At 38.8% G+C, this 11,114-nt stretch overlaps 1 protein-coding gene across 3 annotated transcripts in view; it reads left to right on the forward strand.

Annotated features, from left to right (window-relative positions):
• The window catches only part of Vrk1 (vaccinia related kinase 1), an 86,190-nt gene extending 76,768 nt beyond the window's left edge, over nucleotides 1-9,422 (forward strand). For 2 of the 3 annotated variants that reach the window (XM_005390408.2, XM_005390407.2), the window contains 2 exons: nucleotides 4,461-4,551; nucleotides 9,022-9,422. In XM_005390408.2, the coding sequence (XP_005390465.1) occupies nucleotides 4,461-4,551; nucleotides 9,022-9,053 (123 nt within the window). In that variant the 3' untranslated portion in view covers nucleotides 9,054-9,422. The remainder of the gene's footprint in view (nucleotides 1-4,460; nucleotides 4,552-9,021) is intronic. The other variant, XM_013517272.1, reaches the window with a different exon arrangement.
• The last annotated feature ends 1,692 nt before the right edge of the window (nucleotides 9,423-11,114 follow it).

Here is an 11,114-nt window from a genome sequence, read left to right on the forward strand (position 1 = left end):
GGCTGGGGATTTAGCTCAGCGGCAAAAGCGCCTGCCTGGCAAGCGCAAGGTCGTGAGTTCGGTTCCCGGTACCGGAGAAAAACCAAAAAAAAAGAAGCGGCTGGGTGACTTGCCCAGGGCCGCGCAATCATCATTATATGTTTAGAGAGGAGTTTTCCTCAGAGAATCTCAAGGTGCTTAAGAAATTTCCCAGTGATTTTAGGCATAAAATATTAAAGATAAGGCATGGCATAACTATTTAACCATTTGCCTTTCTTCATGAGTTGTCCTTACAATGCCTTAACTTTGCTAAAGTTTTTGATGTTAATGGTGCAAATGATGGAACCCCCAGAGCAAAACCTGAGTGAAGAGATACCATATCAATTCCACATCGTGGAGAAGACACTGATGTGATTAGTCCTCTTGATCTCCATTCACTGAGTCTCTGGAACATTGTTCAGCTTCTTGAGCAACTGCACGTTTGCTCCTGTTGAAGGGTCACGATCCTTCTGATGTGAAGATGCTTGAATCACAGCAGCCCACCGTGGGGTGCACTGTTGCAACTGCCAATGGCAAATCAGGTTGCAGTTGCTGTTATTTTGTGAAGGTTTGCTAAGAGTGAGTTCTCATGCACGTACTTCTATAGGTCCTGTGATCCAGGTTTAGCTTTTTTCTCAGCTTCTCTGCTCCTCTGGTATTTTTCCTAGGACAGTGAAAGACAGCAGGGATGTCCCACAGCAGGGATGTCCCACAGCAGGGACATGCACATGTGCTAAGCAGGCAGACAGACAGCTCATGCCTACTTTGTGAAAGCAGTGCTTTCGATAAATGGTGTCCTGGCCTTGGAGGGAGCAGCCAGTTGAGAGGCAGCCGGCTGATGTGTGCTCACATTTATTTATTCTGGCAGACCTCACAAGTGCACACTCACATGGATCAGCTCTAATTTTTACTGCATCATTTTTAGATAATTACTGTACATTCTTAAATCTTCATGGTATTGTAAGGGTGGGATCACTTGAATTGATAAAGAATATTGCTATCCCAAACTTTAAGTAAGCCATGTATTTAAACCTTTCCTTTTGCTAAGCTCTTTCTCCGAGACCTATGAATAGCAAAATTATATAAGTTATGTTTCGTCTTCCAACCTCCAGAGTAGATCAGAAGAAAGATCTAACTTTAAACAAATAAACAACTGCTAAAACAGACAGAATCAAGGATTGACTTCCTGTATGTGTTACATTTGCGTATGGGTTGCATTTCATCCAATGAAATTCTATGGGAGTAGGATTACAGTGTATACTTAAGCAAACTCGTACCCGTGGAACACCTAAGAGAACACTCTCAGATGAAGTTTTCCTTAGTATTAATTGTTAGCTTTAAAATAAGCTTGTGTGAATATTGTAAGAGGGGGAAGGCAACTCCAGCCACTGCCTGCAGCCTGCACTATAACTGTAGCCGTGAGTCTGATGGGCTTTCCTTAGAGGCTCTCCAAAGCATCTAAAGGTGGTTGTTCGATGTTTTCCTTGGGAAACAGAGAGTTGGTCTGTGGTTTTGCATCTGAAGATTTTAATTCTCTTTTCCATTGAAACAGCTTTATTGGTCTCCAATCAGTGTTTAGACTATTAGGAAATTATCAGCCCAAATGCATCTGGCCGATTTGTCTTACTGTTTCTAAATTGGAAGTGAGAAGCTGCTAATTAACTAAATTTTAACCTAGTGTATCTGAACATTGCAAAAATGTAATGTGTAATACATACACTAATGCCCTTTGAAATAATTTTTAAAGATATTTTAGCTGTGCTGAATTAAAAGAAAACACTATTATCAATGTGTTTATAAGTAACGCTTGTGTGTCATATGATGTTTTGGTTTCACTTATAAATGCAAATAAAGGCACCTATGAGACCTGATGTAGAACATTACAGAATCAGAGATTAGCGTGGTCTCTTTATAAAACCATGTTTCTGTTCAGAGGTACCCAGCATATGCACTATCTGAAGCCTAAGGGTGCTGACAAATAACAGAAATGCAGCGATTGGGGGTCTTCAGAAGAAGGGAGCTGGCAGCAGATTGTTTGGGAGTTTACTCATTGCCTTAAAAAATGAATAACATACTTAGATTCTGTTAAACTGAAGGGTCTAGTTTTATGTTTTAACTGGTGGTCTTTAGACCAGTGGCAACTTCCCGTCCAGACCATATGCATTGTCAGAAGTGTTGGGCTGGAGCTACTGGCCGAAGTGTAGATTAGTGGAATTTAGTGCTTTCCCTAATGCATGCTGCTTAAAGCACACGCGTTCCTTTTGTTGGTTGAATACTGTCTTATTTTCATTCCTATGTAATTTACCTGCATGGAGAGTAAGAAAGCTCCTTTTTATTAAATAAGCTTGAAAACAAGATGAGTGCACTAAGTCTTGGGTAGAAAATATTGGATAGCTCCTTTTATAAAAAGCATTTTAAAATCTGCCCTCTAAAAACTGGAAAATGTATTCTCTCCTGTATGGAAAGCAATATAGTACTGAAATATTCCTCCTTAATTTTGGTCTGTACGAACAAAAGTGTCTGTGTTTATTCCTGCCTAATGCATCACAAATCTGCTGACATGCTAACCTTGGAGTCTTGGCTGGCGTTAATCAGGCCTGTGCACCGGCAGGAAAGATGTACCTAATGCACTCCATCAGTGCAGTTTGCATATGGAAGTTCTCACAGGGGAGCTGCCCTGTGCCAGCTGAGGGTTACCTGCCCACTGCAGTTATTGTATGTAATTATCGAACCAATCTGTTCAGCCCAGCAGGGTTTAGATGGTAATCATGAAGCAACACTTTGGAAAAGAAAGATGTGAGGCACTCTCCCTTCTCTCATCAGTTATATGAAGTTATAGCCACTCTTCCAGCTATGTTTGAGAAGCATTACCCCCATATACAAATCTGCCAAATGAATGCCTTCTGGATTCTTCAGGTTTAGTCAAGTTGTTGTTTTTGTTTATGTGAAGCATTTTCTGTGGGAACAGGGTGGGTATCTCTGAGTTCTTATCTTCCCACAGCCACCTTAAGCGTGTTTTCAGACAGTGGGATTAAGTGTGATACATAGATAGCAACGGTTCTGACCTTTGGCAGGTTTAAGAGGTGTAGCTCGAAGAGGGTTCCGCTTGCACATGCGGCTCTCTTTGGAGTGGTTGCCGTTAGGAGAAAGAGCAGGGTGCTGTCAGCAGGTATTAGCTTCCTTCATAGTGATACACAGAATGGCCTGCAGCAAGGAACACTCTCAGATGAAGTTTTCCTTAGTATTAATTGTTAGAAAATATAAATGAGGGTTTTCTGTTGCATTGTGAATCTGAAGCTGGGGACCTATCAGATGGTTTCTTAATGGTACACATTTATTTTAGGTGGTACAAACTTATTTTAGGTAACCTAGAGAAACTCTGATTAAAACTGAGAGTTTTGCACATTCAAATTTGAAATTACGTGGGATAAAGTTCTACAAAAATCTCATAGTTTTATATTTGTTGTTAATGTCCCTTTGTAATTATACCTACATACCTGCATAGAATGATGATAAGTGATTTCAAAACTTGACACCAGACTGGCCTAGTTAGAAGATTTTTTTGTTGTTTTGAGACTGATTCTAAGTTGCCCACGCTGGGCTTTAACTTGTGATCCTCCTGCCTGAGCCTCCCAGAGTACTCGGACTACAGTTGTGCACTACCATGCATGGTGTTTAGGAGATGTTATAGTAATGGGAATAACATAAGGAAACTGAATTAATGTTTGAGAAGAATGGAAAATGATGGGAAATAAGCATGAACTCCCAAGTAACACTCCACTAGGAGAATAATAGAAGAAAAGCCTGAGTAGATAGTGGAGAATCCCAGTAGTTTTTCATATTATAGGAGTTTTGTCCCTTCAAGGCCATACATTTTTTTTTTTTTCTCTCCGGTACTGGGAATCGAACTCATGACCTCGCACTTGCCAGGCAGGTGCTGTGCCGCTGAGCTAAATCCCCAGCCCAAGGCCATACATTTAAAGTAAAGGATATACTCTGTCTTACTTAAACTTCCAATACAAGGTATTTTAAGAGATAATTATGAGAAATTTGCCATTATCGCACCATTCAAAGTTATCATTGGCCTGAGTGAGTGAGGAGAACAGTCTTTAACTCTTCATTGAAAACATTTGGTTTTGAAGGGATTTCTCTGTGGTCAGTGTGTACGGTTAAAGCGTAGCTTTCGGGGATGAGCTATGTGAAGACGGCCAGTCAGAGGTGGGCATGACAAATGCACCCACCGTGCAGACCTGCTCTGTAGCTGAAGTGTCTTACTCCGTTCCTTCCTTAGACGCCCACTGTCAGTTACGAACGCTCTTCCTATAGGTTTGGCACAGCCACGCTTCCATGCGTCCATTTGTATACTAATCTGTGGCGAGTTTGTGTGTTTACTTATTTGACCACCAGACTACATCTCTGTCTTTTAAATTTTTATGTGTAAGAAGAGAAAGAAAGATGCGGAAGGAAGCACAGAATCCAGTATTGAAGATACGGAATGCTCCCATTCCCAGGAGGAGGAGGTCCCGCAGACACGTGAGTCAGACAGTTCTGCTCATCTTTTCTGTACTAGGCACAAACTGCATTTCCCCCACTGGACGAGGGGCTAACATCAGTCATAACATTTTGATTTTTTAGTAAAATGTATAAGTAGCACTTATAGCTGTAGAGTATTAGCCTAGCTCTTGGATTTTAAACCTGGACGTACATTATGGGATGTACTTTCGCAAGTGAACAGTGAAGTTGGGACTAGGGAAGCGCTCCGATTTTGCAGATTTGGAGCATGAGACACAGAGCATTGTAAAGCCATTGTGAAGGGAGAGCGTGGAGACCAGGACTCCTAACGCTCAGGCCAGTAACTCCTCCTCCCTCAGACTGGCGCTTCCAGCCCTGGGCATAATAGCAAAGGTTAGGAGCCAGACTGCGAGTAGCTGGGCTTAGTGCAACTACAAACTTGCACTTGCCTGAGTTGCCTGCTTGTGCCCCAGGAGGTCTGCCAACTTGAGGGGACAAGGACTTAAAACTTTGTCTCCATCAGTTTTCTAAGCACTCGACACATAAGCTGTGTCTTAGACGGCTTCTAAGCTAATGCTGCGGGCGCTTCCAGCTGTGGATAGCTCCGGAAATGACACTAGCAAAGGTGTCATCTGCAGAAGGGCAGAAGGAGGCTGGACTTTGATCCAGAGCGTAGAAGAAACAGCATCAGTGTGCTCTGGGGTTCATACGTGATTCTGTACTTGACTCAGTAAGGAGAGATTAATTTCTCCCCATAAGACGTTTTAAAAAGGATTTCTGTCCTATCTGTCTGCCTTTTGTTGATCTATTATTTTGTTGGTCCTGAAATACTTCCGTGATTTCTAAAGAAAAGGCATGTTTTTGCTAAGAATTTTGTTTTGGTGTAAATACCTAGTGCGTGAGGCCCATGATGCTTTTTAGCTTCCTTCTCGACAGTGGTGCTAATGCATGTGCGTGGAAAGCACCATATGCAACGTGAAGAGAGTCAGCTTCATCCTGGCTTTATTAACATTCCCTTCATCATCTGTTATGGGTAGAACATCCTTAGGTTTCACTGCATTCTCCCAGAGAATCCTTGAGGTCCCTGAGGGAGGACGTGGATAATTTAACTCTGGAGGCGAAAGGTTTTGAAGTGGTTGGTACCTCTCTTTTTTCTGCTACGTCTCCTCTTTGCCCCTGTTTTGTTGTGTTCACCCACCTCCCCCGTCTTGTTTATTTTGTCGTTAGGAAGTGAGGAGTCCCAAGGAGCAATACATCCAAGCACGTCTCAGCCAGAGGCCGGCCGCAGCAGTGACAGTGAATGGGAATGAAATTAAGGGGCATTTATAGAGACAGGGCCATACTCTTACTTTTTACAAAAGCTCTTGAATTTTAAACCTGGCAGTTTTAGTTTAGCAGAGCCCCTGCGCCATTCTAGTAAGGGTGGCGTGGTTAAGGGGAAGTGGAGCTGCTGTGCCGGGAGACTCAGGCTCTCGGCTACCTGCAGTCTTCTGCTCCTGAACTTTGCTTAGTGAGCACCTGAGGTATTTGTTTTGATACATAAATGATTTTGAATTCTAGTGTAACTGTGAAAAAATGTTTGTAGTGCCTGAAATTTTACTATATGCCCCTTATACTGATGGTTTTTCCTGTAGGAAAATATAGTAGTAGTTTTATTTAATGGATTAGAAAAGAGAATGGGCTTATAATTTGAAGAACAATTTGTAGTTGTGGTACAGCTTTTTAGGATGATAAAGAACAATCAGATTTTCCTTCATATAAACACTGAATTGCTTTAATTAAATGTTTCTCTTTGTAATTTATTTTCCTCTTAATTTATTATCAGAATATTCATAAAGTAATACTGCCTGAGATGGTAAAATATTACTACTTATAGGGAAAAAAAAGCATGAAAAAGAAACAAGGGTTCATGTAAAAAAATTATATATATGTATATATCGATCAGTTTAACTTGAAGGAGAAGGCGTATTATTATCTTTGAATTTTTTAAATTTTTAAGAAATATATAATATACTAGAGTGAATTTTCTCTTTTAGGGCTTTAGATTTTGTATCATAAATGTGTTTCAAGAATAGTTACCTCTAACTGCAGCTTTAGAAATGTCAGTTTCTTCATTAACAATTTTATTTTCAAACACAATTTATGGTTTACAATATGGTAAGAGATTTTCCTCACTGTGTGATCTTTCAGAATGCTGTACCTCACAAAATGGGAGCAACTTTCCTTTAATATCTATTTAGACCATTTTAAAAACGTGTATAATTTTCTTGATACACCTAAACTCATTTAGAATAGCTGGGGGTCTATTGTGTAAGAACACATTCTGAAAGCTTTCTGCGTGGGTATTGTGTAGGTTTTCTCAGAAAAAGAGATGGGGGACAGGGTGGTTTTCAAGAAGAACAGAGGCCTCTAATCCTTTTATTTTTATGCAAGGCATAATTTTTACCAATTGAGAAAATTTGGTTGTTTGCTGCAAGTAATTTTTCTTCTCACAAAATGATAAGCCTTAAAAAACCATGCATAATCTGGCATTTCAAAATCATGCCAATATTTCAGAATTGCACTAAAATTAGTTAATGTAGCCATGATATTTATGGCTAGTATACTTGTCCCTCCTGTTCATAAAATGGAGACTATTCTTGTCTCTTGTTGGTATTATTTTTGAAGTACCATGGGTTTGGGGCCATTCCTGAGGATTTTTTTGGGGGATGCATGACTGGTTAGGAAGTAGATATTTTCAAGGGCATCCTAGAAAGACATTTTCCACTTGTTTTTTATCTTCTGCATTACAAAGTTGAACAGCTCAAACTTGCATATGTTATTTTTCAGATAAAAAATTTTATACCTTACCCTTATGATTAGACCCAAGGACATTATGAAAATGGTTATATTTTAAATCAAAGACACAAAATAGTTTTTTCTGTAACAGTAGAGAAAATACTGAATTGATACGTAGAGCAGTATCTAAGGCTCTTAGGACTGATGATATAATAAATTCCAGGTGGCATTCATTTTGAGTTACAGTGAGAAACTTGAAGTCTAGATTAAAGGGAATAAGCAGCAAAATTTAAAGAGTAGGGTGTCGAAGACTATGAAATGCTGCCTCTTGAACCACAGCCATAGCATTACTTCAGTGTCCTTTGTAATGTGCTTGTAGATCCATAATTTATTGAAAGGAGATGCTATAGTATTGATTATTGACTTTGATTCTGTGGTATCCAGTTATCTCAATTTCATAATCAAATGCAGAATTAATTTCAAAATTTTGGAAATAAAACCCTATAAATCTACCATAGGATATTTTTAATGAATGCTATATCACAAAAATTGAAAAACCTAATTGCTAAATGAACCATAGTATTCATACTATGTATTATGAGTGGCAAGAAAATAAATACTCATATAAGTTCAAAGCTTGCTATAATTAAACTGTATGGAAATTGATTAGAAATTGTGTCTCGGAAAAATTTAAAAAAATGTTAATTTTTAAGTAACTAAACCCATAAGCAGAAAACCTTTAGAGATGTTTACTATTACATGCGTGTGATAGAAGTTTTGTCCCAGATTCCAAGAGTGTTTTGTCCTTTAGGGAAGAACTGCTGGTCTCCTGTTGCTCAGTGCCTTCCCTGAGTAGGAATGGCCAGGCTGCCTTCACTCTCATGCCTCTTCTCTCCCTGGCAGAGAGAAGTCTGGAGCGTGTGAAGCACACCTCGTGTGCCGGCTCTGGCCCGTGTGCTCAGCTGCGGCACAGCCTTCCCGTTCTGCTCACAGAGCAGAGGTGCAGGGAGTGAGTTGGGGAGGGGCCTCCACGGTGAGGTAGAAGTTTCCCGTCTGTGGGAGAGGATGAGGGGCTTACTCCAGCTTCGCAGTACTCGGCTAGGGGCTGTCATAGGAGATGCCACCTGGGATCAGAGGTGATGCCTTTTTGGGAGGCTGCTTGACTGGGATCTGCCTGATTCCTAGTGGAAAAGACTGCATTTTAGCATGGAGTCTAGTGCTTGCCTAAGTTAAAAAGCCTATGTAATGGGCTTTAGAAAGCAACTCATTTAAAATAAAATTCCTTGCTCTTGATACCATGTATAACCTCATTGTTTTCCCCCCAAGAGGTCTATGCTTGCTGTGGTTTACAGTTGGGAGTTAATGTTTTAAATTTTCCAATAAAAATTGGGGGGGGGGTGATTTTTCAGTACCAGTGTAAACTGAATATTTTGTTTCACTTTTGTTTTTTAACCAGTGGAAAAGGCCCAATATAGGTTAAGACTAGAAGGTACACTTCGTTAGCATATTTTTTATGTATTAAAAATAGACAATTTCCTAAGATTTTCAGGGTATTATCAACTGTACCTTTGTGCAGATTTCATCTCCGCAAACCATCAGAGTCACGTACATTTTAAATTATTAATAATTGTGTATAGGTATATTCATATTTCTATTTTTTACTTCTATAAATTAATGACTACTGACATTGTTTGCATTTTTTCTTTTTTCAAGGTTCGAGAACCAGAAAGAGAATCCAGAAGTAAATCACATGCTCAGAACCAACTTTTCTTCATTTTCATTTGACTTTTTCTCCTTTTGTGTTTTGTTTTATTTTCATGTGAGTCTTGTGGGATGGGAGTAATAATTAAAACCTTTGTCTTTGAAAAAAAAAAAAAACTTTTTTATTAAATGAATACTTTGTACAATTAATAGAGGCTAATTTATGAATTTCAAAATCTTCAAGTTATACTCATTAAGCTATCGTATATAAGTTTGGTGTAGATATGAGAAAAATTACTATGGCATCCACTTTTCCAATCATTGTGCATTTCCCAGAATGGATAAAAACTGTCTGACAAAGTCTTCACTTTTAAGGAAATGCAAAACTTAAAATAAAGGTCATTTTTGCTGAATATAAGTAACAGTTTTCTGTGGCAATAAGGTTTGGCTTGTGTTGATTTTGTTCTTCCCAGTAAGCATTTGTTGAGTACCTGCTGTGTGGGGCAGGAGCACAAAGAAGGGCGAGACTGAGAAAGGGAAAGTGGAGGAAGTACAGCGTGTCTGTGAGACGGAGAATACAGAGCTCAGAGTTGGATTACAGAATTCTAATCAGTTAAAGAGCCGTGAAACTTTGCAAGCTGTGTGATGATAAAGCAGCAACAAATTATTAGGAGATGTCACCATCAGCGATGGTGTAAAGCTTGGCTTCCTCTAAGGAGGTCCTGTGAGCTAGATTGTGCAGAGCCTATTGTTCTTTCATACATTATTTTTCTTATAAGTTTCATTTTTGTAACAAATAATGTTTTTACAGTAAACTAAGCACAGTAGAATTTTAGGGATTAGAAAATTAAATGTGCAATTTTTTAAGTTGTCTTAGGAACAAACCTCAGAATTTAACGTTTATGATAATTTCAAGAAGCGTACCTCAGAATTTCTTCCATTGGAGAAATTGGGGGTGAACATATTTTCTCCCCTCCAAGTATTAACCAGGCCCGAGATCAGACGAGATTGGGCGTGTTCAGGGTGATATGGCCGTAGACTGAACATATTTTCTAATGGGTAGAACGAATTAGCCCTGTAGTATGTACAGTGTTTTTAGGTGGTGCATGCGCACAGTCCTATTTAAATATTTAAGTACTTTAATATGTATTCAAAATATCACTGACACATTGTTCCTCTATTGCTTAGGTCAAGCCTAAACAAGGTATTTCTGTTTTTAGAAAGTTGATTTGAAGATAATATTAAGTCACTAATTGTACAGGTGGGATGTGGACATATCAAAAATTGTCAAGGTTGTACCAGGTTTGAGAAAGGAAATGAACATAAATACTGTAACTTTTGGCCCTTTGCTGTGGAGAGCTACTTGTCATGTGAAATATTTATCACTATAGTAGTCAGACGTTGAGACAGATCTGTACATTTTCTTTTGAAGGTTAATCTCTTCATACCACCTGATGTTCTAGAGCTATGTGTTTTTACAGAATAAAGAGGTAGGTTTTGGGCAGAGACTTCGTGTCAGATGTTGGAGTTCAGTCCTCATCAGTGTTGTGGTCCCGAGTTTACTTGTAACACTTGATCAGCTCTCACGTTCTGTTTTAAACACATTGGTGCTTAGAATAGGATAAAATGTGTGTTACGGGTTTTTGTGCCTTAGCCTTTTTTATTTTTCAAAATACAAAAACATAGCAAAACCTGTTGGTTAAATATTAAGAAGAAATACCTACTCACAAAGTATTTTAAACAAGTGCTGACATTTTCTTGAATGTTACTGTGTTGGCGGGGCTATAGAAATTAATGCAAGACTACTAGCCACAGTAGCCAGTTTGATTTATTAGCTATGTCACTTGTTCTGCTATCTTTTTATTCCTTCCCTTCCACTAGTTTTTCTTATCTGATATTTAAAAAAAATGTTTTTTTAAAGAGAAAAAAAATTTCAAAACAAGATAATAGAAAGGTAGGGATGGTTAACACATTGTATATTATTATCTTTAAGTTAGTTACTCAGTACAAGATATAGGCATTTAATTATTCAAGCAATATTAGCACAAACTTTTCAGTGAACCAAGAGAAATTAGTAGTATAACTATCTTATACTTATATATAGT

The sequence above is a fragment of the Chinchilla lanigera genome, unplaced genomic scaffold (genome assembly GCF_000276665.1).
Source record: "Chinchilla lanigera isolate Chin_1 unplaced genomic scaffold, ChiLan1.0 scaffold00037, whole genome shotgun sequence".
Lineage (NCBI taxonomy): Eukaryota > Metazoa > Chordata > Mammalia > Rodentia > Chinchillidae > Chinchilla > Chinchilla lanigera.